The following is an 8,107-nucleotide window of genomic DNA, read 5'->3' on the forward strand; positions in this document are numbered from 1 at the left end:
GGATTTCTTGCTTCTGCCACAAACTCCCCAGCTGTAATTCTTCCAACCTTCTAAATATTCCTTTATATGTGGTTCAGAGTACTGGGACCATTCCCTGAGCCTTCTTGGTCCTGTATTCTGTGTTGTTCTTGGCAGAGCTCGTCACTACACTTCCACCTGATCTGCCATCTTTTTCCCGAAGTCATAACTTTTATTATTTTTAAGGAAAAACCACTGAAGCCAAAGATGATGAAACTGAATAATTCTCTGTAGGATCGCTATGAATCAACTGGAGGGCACTTCACAACAAAACAACAGCCAACTTCTTCAACCTGAAATTGACCAAACTTGAAGTCAGGATGCATTGACAATTACTGGTGATTAGAATGCAAAAGTTGGAAGCCAAGAGGAAGGATCAGTAGTTGGAAAGTATGGACTTGGTAATAGAAACAGTGCTGGAAATCACATGAAAGGATTTAGTAAGACCAATGGCTTATTCATTGCAGATACCTTTATTCAACAGTATAAATAGTATGCTTGGACCTCACCAAATGGAATACACAAGAATCAGGAATCATATTGATTACATCTGTGGGAAGAGATGATGGAGACATTGAATGTCATCAGCCAAAATAAGGTCAGGGCTGACTGTGGAACACACCATCAATCCCTTATTTGCAAGTTCAGGTTGAAACTGAGTAAAATTAAAATGACTCCACGACAGCCAAAATATGACCTTGGATATATCCCACCTGAATTTAGAGACCATCTCAAGAACAGATTTGATGCATTAGATACTAATGACCATAGACCAGAGGAGTTGTGGGATGACATCAAGAACATCATACATGAACAAAGCAAAAGGTCATTAAGAAGACAGGAAAGAAAGAAAAGACCAAAATGGATGTCAGAAGAGACTCTGACAGTCTTGAATGTAGAGAAGCTAAAGCAACAGGAATAAATAATGAAGTAAAAGCCAAACAGAAAATTTCAAAAGGTAGCTCAAAAAGACAAAGTATTATAATGAAATGTGCAGACTTGGAGTTAGAAAACCAGAATGGAAGAACAAACTCAGTATTTCTCAGAAAATAACTGAATAAAAAATTCAAACCTCAACTTGGCAACAATAAAGAATTCTATGGGCAAAATATTGAATGATGCAGAAAGCATCAAAGGAAGTTGGAAGGAACATACAGAGTCACTGTACCAAAAGGAAATGGTTGATGTTCAGTCATTTCAAAAACTGATGGTACTGAAGGAAGAAGTCTAAGTTGCACTGAAAGCACTGGTAAAAACACAACTCCAAGAATTGACAGAATATAAATTGAAATCTTTCAACAAACTGATGCTGTGCTGAAGGCACTCACTTGTCTATGCCATAAAATTTGGTAGACAGTTGTTACCTGGCCAGCCAATTGGAAGATATCTGTATTTATGCCTATTCCTAAGATATTAACTCAATGGAATGCAGAAATCATCAAATATCATTAATATCACATGCAAGTAAAATTTTGCTAAAGATAATTAAAAAACTATTGCAGCAGTAATTTAACAGAGGGCTGCCAGAAATTCTAGCAGGATTCAGAAGAGGATGTGGAACAAGGGATTACTGATGTCAGATGGATTTTAGCTGAAGGCAGAAAATACCAGAAAGATATACTTACTTGTACTTTATTAACTATACAAAGACATTCAACTGTATGGATCGTATCAAAGTATCGATAACATTGTGAAGAACAGGAATTCCAGAACACATGATTTTCCCCATGAGGAACCTACACAAAAACCAAGAAGCAGTCATTCGAACAGAACAAGGGGATACTGAATGGTTCAAAATCAGGATAGGTGTGTCACGGTTGTTACCTTTCACCATTCTTATCCAATCTGTATCCTGAGCATATAATCAGAGAAGCTGGGGTTATATGAATAAGAATGAGTCATCAGAATTGGAAGAAGAATGAGGCGTCATTAACAAGTTAACTTACTTAGATGACACAATCTTGCTTGCTACAAGCAAAGAGGACTTTGCTTACTGATGAAGATCAAAGAATAAAGCCTTCAGTATGGATTACACCTGAATGTAAAGAAAGCAAAAATTTTCACAATTGGACTGATAAATAACATCATGATAAATGGAGAGAAGATTGAAGTTGTCAAAGACTTCATTTTGTTTGGATATGCAATCAATGCTCACGGAAGCAGCAGTCAAGAAATCAAGATGTTACATTAGGCAGATGTGCTTTAAAAGACCTCTTTATAGTGTTAGAGAGCAAAGATGTCAGTTTGAGGACTAACACAACCTGAACCAAGCCATGATATTCATGTAAGTTACATGTCTGTGAAACTTGGACAGTGAATAAGGAAGAGCAGAGAAGAATTGATGCATTTCAATTATGTTGTTGGTGAAGAATATTGAAAATACTATGGACTCTCAGAAGACCAAGCAAATCTGTTGTGGAAGTAGAGCCAGAATGCTCCTTAGAAACAAGGATTGTGAGACTTCATTTATTGTACTTTGGACATGTTGTCAGGGAAGACCAGTCCCTGAAGGAAGACATCATGCTTGGTAGAGTGAGGGTCAGTGAAAAAGAAGACCCTCAACGGGATGGATTGACACAGTGGTTGCAATGGTGGACTCAAAATTGTGAGGATAGTTCTGTTGGGGACAGGGTTACTATGAATTGGGACCCCTTTGATGGCAACTAAAAACAACCACAGCCATTTATGAAAAAAACAGTATATATCAGTTTGCTGTCCATTCAAATGCTGCTGCCGGTGGTGATAGTTATATGCTGTGGAGTTGGTTTCGACTCATAGCGACTCTGTTTAGAGTTTCCGAGGCTGGAGCAGAAAGCCTCATTTTTCCCGCAAAACAGCTGGTAGTTTTGAACTGCTGACCATGAGACTAGCAGCTGAACTCGTAACCACTATGCTACCAGAACTTCTTGTCCATTCATATATTGGTAGACATTTGTATTGTTCCCACTGTTTTTCAGTTATGAGTAATGTTTCTCTGAGCATTTGTGTAGAGAAATGGTTTTATTTCTCTTGGGTATATTCCTAATTGTGAAATTGCTGGGTCTGTATTAAATCACTGAAGAACTGCCAGGCTTTTCCAAAGTGGCTTCACCATTTTATATTCCAACCAACAGTGCATGAGGAGGGCTCCCATTCCTCCATATCCTCTCCAACATTTTCTCTTGTCTTTTTTATTACCGCCATCCTAGAGGAAGACCTCCAATGAGATGGATTGACAAAGTGACAAAAACAATGGGCTCAAACAGCAATGGGGACTAGGCAGTGTTTTATTCTGTTGTACCATAGGGTCATTATGGATCAGAACAAACTTGATGATGGAGCTCTGGTAGCGTGGTGGTTCCAAATCGGGCTGTGAACCACAAGGTCAGCAGTTTGAAACTACCAGCTGTTCCACAAGAGAAAGATGAGGCTTTCTGCTCCTGTAAAGATTTACAGCCTCGGAAACCCTGTACAAGGGTCACTGTGAGTCAGAACCGACTCCACAGCATATAACAAAAAAAAAAAAAAAACAAGAAATAAATGAGGTTGTATCTCATTATGATTTTGAGTTGTGTTTCCTTGATGACTAATTATCCAGCATTGTTTCATGTGTTTATTGTCTATTTGCATATCTTGTTTGGAGAACTGTCTTATTTGAATCCTTTTTGTCCATTTAAAAATTGGATTATTGCCCTTTTATTATTGATTTATACTGGAGTCCTGTGGTAGTGTTGTAGGGTAAAGGACAAGGTCAGTTAGAATTGCAAGGCCATTGGTTCAAACCTACCAGCCAAATCAACTCAATGGCACTTAAAATTATTGATTTGTAAGTTGTTTATAGACTCTAGTTACAAATCTCTTATCAGATAAATTATTTGCAAACATTTTTTCTCATCTTGTAAGTTCTCTTTTCACTTTTGCCTTTGAGGCAGAAAAGTTTTTAATTTTTATGACGTCTGATTTATTGTTTATCATAACTCTGTTGTACTAAGAAATCATTATCTAGCCAAAGGTCACAAAGATTTACATCTATGTTTTCTTCTAAGAGCTCTGGCTCTTCCATTTAGGTCTATGATCCATTTGGAGTTAATTTCTGTATATTGTATGAAGTAGGCATCCAGCTTCATTCTCTTGCAGGAGTGGAGATCCTTTTGCCCAGCACCATTTGCTGGAAAGACTGTTCTTTCCTTAGGAATAGTTTAGGCACCCATGATGTGTATCAGTTGACCACAAATGTATGGATTAATTTCTGGATTCTCAATCATGGTCTTTATTTATTAATCCTTAATAGGTCTTTATTTCTTTCCTTATACCAATAACCATACTGTCTTGATTACCATACCATTATAGTAAAATTTTTAATTGACCATACAATCTTTTACATATACTGATTAACAGTAGACTCTCACAGGAAATAGCAGCATTATGACCAATGACGAGCAAATGCCATTGCCACATTTTCAGTGGCTCTTAACTATTGTGTTTGAACTATCTTATGCCATTTTATACCTTATGAGGCATTTTCATGTCCTTTTGGATTATTTTTCTGTAAATTCCATATCCCAGTAGAAAGTATCCTTAACATTGTTCTTTAATCCCTCTCATTCTCTTCCAGTGACTGCCAGGTAGCCTGGGTCTCTGCTCAGGCTCGAAATGAGACAGTAGCCCGGCGGCTATGGGATGTCAGCTGCAACCTGCTGGGCATCCCATTGGACTGACAGGTGGTGACACCTAGACCCAAGAGCAGAACTGCTTAACACTCCCTGTGAAAGTGGCAGTCCCTTTCAGTGGCCAAAAGGGAGTAAAACCTTCTAGCCTTACCAGCTTGGTGTCCGGTAAAAGCCCAGTACACACTCACTGCCAGATTAGTCTCAACACTTTTCATTTGTCTAGATTGGTTTGTGTGCCTGATACTGCCTGAGTTCCTGGGTAGGATAAGAATACCCTCATCTGACCTGGACAGCTCAACTTTTCCCTCTGAAGCCTGCTACCTAGAAAGATTAAAGCTATGGCAGGATTGACTGATGGCAAATTGAACTGGTTCTACCTTCTTCATTCACTATGTAGCCCCTGCCAGCCAAGCAATCTTCTCTTCAAGAGAGCCACAGCACACCTAGGAGTCGCAGCAGCTTGGCTTAAGAGCAGGACTTACGTCTCACCTCTTTACGAAAACTGTCAGGGCACCAGTATCCAGAGTCTTTCAGGAAACAAAACTAAGCCCGGATTTTGGCATCACCTGATCTCTGACAACCTGAAGCCACTTGTTCAGACACTTCCTCACATCTAAACTACAGAACTGCCTTTATAAAGAAGGTTATGGAGTCTTGTTTTAATCTGGGGGGAGGGAGAAATAAAGGTGAAATTTATAATGTCATTTTCCTGCTGTTTCTTAGACTATCAAGGAGAGGTTGAAGGGAACAGTATGAAAAGACAGGCTACCTAGCTTCTGTTGTTGTTAAAGTACTATTGAGTCAGTTCCAACCTATAGCAACCCTGTGTAGGGTTTCCAAGGAGCAACGAGTAAGCTTGAACCACCAACCTTGTGTTTCAAACAACTTTGCAATCCTGTGCATGAATCCACAGCACCACACCAGGACTCCTTTTTGTTCCTTAGTTTCTTTTAGAAAACCAGGAGGTGGGAAAAGATACTTGGTTATTGTCACTGACTATTTCTTAGTGTGTGTTCTTGTGTATCTGTGCAATTAGAAGTAATTTCACACCATTCAAAACAGCCATAGAGGAAGTGTTAAACTGGGCTCCAGTGCAAGTAAGTGACCAGAGATGGAGCAAACTAGTGTCATTCAGTCATTGGCGCAAATGGCTAGAGTTGCAAAACCATACATATTTGCCAGCTGCCTACCAAGGAAGCACATGGATAGCAGACAAGCAGTCCAAAAACAGAGATATTGCACACAACGAAGGGACTAACTGCACAGTTTAAAAACAACAAGAAAATAATTGAGTGGGAACCTAAATTAGCAAGACTGATGAGGTACTGCCTCACCTCACACTAGTCAACCAATTTGGCAGGAAAAACACCAACAACAACTAATCCTTAAAAACTGATACTGATTACATTCAATTTAGGGCATTTTCATACATTATCTTGACAAGGCTAAAATGTCCATTTGCTTTGAAAAAGAAAAAATCTACAGTTCATCAGAAGAATTTTGTCAAAAGCAATGCTGCCAAAGGAAGTCATTGGAATTGGTAATGTCCCCATCACTTGTTTAGAACATGATATTCTAACAGGTTGTGATTTTCTTTGACTGACAGTTTATCTATTTAACATCAGTGATTAATAATCTGTGATTGAAATTGTTTTGACCATTGAACTAATAATTAATAAAAGGGGTCTTCTTATGGAAAAGTTATAAACCTTCTATTTATAACAATAGTGCACTGGAGTAACAACTGATATTTTATTAATTTTTATTAAACTGTCAGTGGCAAATCTTACTTGTTTTTACCAAAGTAAAAACTCCGAGAATTAAAAATTATCAAAAGAAGAAAACATTTTTCATTATTATAGTTATGCAATCCTTTCTCATTCTAAAAGATAGTGTTCTAGTCAAACAACCCACCCATTCACTACCATTAAGTCCATTCCAATTTATCTAGACCCAGTAGGACAGAGTAGAACTGCTCCCACTCCCTAGGGTGGCCAAGACTTAAATCTCTACAGGAGCAGACAGCCCATCTTTCTCATAAAGAGTGGCTGGAGGGTTTGACTGCAGACCTCTGATTAGCAGCCCAGCACTTAACTCACTGGGCCACCCTGTACCAATTGGCCATTAATTTGCATTTTGTGATAATCTGATTATTCATGCAACCAATTCCTAATTATCTTTTCTGTGGTTGAGTGCTGTCAAGTTGATTCCAACTCATAGCAACCCTGTGTAGGGTTTCCAGGAAGCAGCTGGTAGAGTTGAACTGACAACCTTGTGGTTCACAGTCTAGTGCTAATCCTAGAGTGTTACAGCAGGAGTCCAATGATCTTTTTTTTAGCACTGTTCAAAAATCACCTTTACCAAGGGTTTCTTTATCATCCCAGGCTGTTAACTGCCCGTTTTGCAACGTGCTCCCCGCCCCCATTTTCCAAAGCACGGTATAACATGAAACTTAGTCGAGTGTCACTTTGTCATTTCTATGCTCAGTGTATATCAGAAGCTTAACAAAGGTTTGTTGAATCTAATAAATATAAGGACCTAAGAGATAGAAAAATTGATGCAATTGAGTTATCGTGTTGGAAAATAATATGAAAAGTACCATGGACTGAGAGCAAACAAGATGGCAGATTGGGTGGAAGTGCAGTAAGGAGCTCCGCCAGCAACAACACAGAATGCCCAACCAAGCAGGCTCAGGGGATAGTCCCAGAACCCTGAACCACATACAAAGGAATATTTAGAAAGTTGGAAGGCTTACAGATGGGGTAATTTGTGGCAGAAGCAAGAAATCCATTGCTTTCGAGTTCAGGATGCTCAGCTGCTCCAGGAGCCGCCATCTTGGGTAAGACCAAGTGGGGGAAGGATCGGAACGGCCACAGATGCCTGGCAAAACTGCAGAGATAAAGGTGTGGACTTTTTTTTTTCTTTTGGTATTTGTTCATTGGTCCCTTGCTGTCTGGGCATCTCCATTCTGGTGACTACAGGGGTGCCTGAGCTAGTAGACACCCCAGCCCCACTCTCAGAGGGTTCTACTACGCATGCACACAGATATCCTCGAAATTAAAGTGACAGTTTCCAACTAAAACCTAATGGCCACAGCAGACACAGAACTGTTTACAACTAGAAAAAAGGCCTGAGCAGGGATTGTGGAGTGGGACAAGCAGACAAAAAAGGAAATAAGCTGAAAATTAAATCCTAAGTTACGTCAAAACGACCAACAGAGGCATCTTAAAATTTCTCAAGAAGAAGAGTGAAAAGGGAAGCCCATTTCCTGATCACATCTATCTGGGGGCAATCAGAAAGCATAAAAAAATACCAAAATACATACCCATCTAAGTATTAAGGCCACAGATAACCCCTGAATATGCCCAAAACACAGAAGCAGATGACCATATCTGCACATGTCCAGAAACGAGATAAAGTGACTGAGGCAAATGAGCTGG

The 8,107-nt window shown here is 39.3% G+C and overlaps 1 protein-coding gene across 1 annotated transcript in view; it reads left to right on the forward strand.

Annotated features, from left to right (window-relative positions):
- The window catches only part of RDH11 (retinol dehydrogenase 11 (all-trans/9-cis/11-cis)), a 35,641-nt gene extending 30,926 nt beyond the window's left edge, over positions 1 to 4,715 (forward strand). The window contains exon 6 of the mRNA XM_006873062.1: positions 4,613 to 4,715. Coding sequence (XP_006873124.1) covers positions 4,613 to 4,715 — 103 coding nt within the window. The remainder of the gene's footprint in view (positions 1 to 4,612) is intronic.
- Positions 4,716 to 8,107: the final 3,392 nt, after the last annotated feature.

The sequence above is a fragment of the Chrysochloris asiatica genome, unplaced genomic scaffold, assembly GCF_000296735.1.
Source record: "Chrysochloris asiatica unplaced genomic scaffold, ChrAsi1.0 scaffold00221, whole genome shotgun sequence".
NCBI classification, from domain to species: Eukaryota; Metazoa; Chordata; class Mammalia; order Afrosoricida; family Chrysochloridae; genus Chrysochloris; species Chrysochloris asiatica.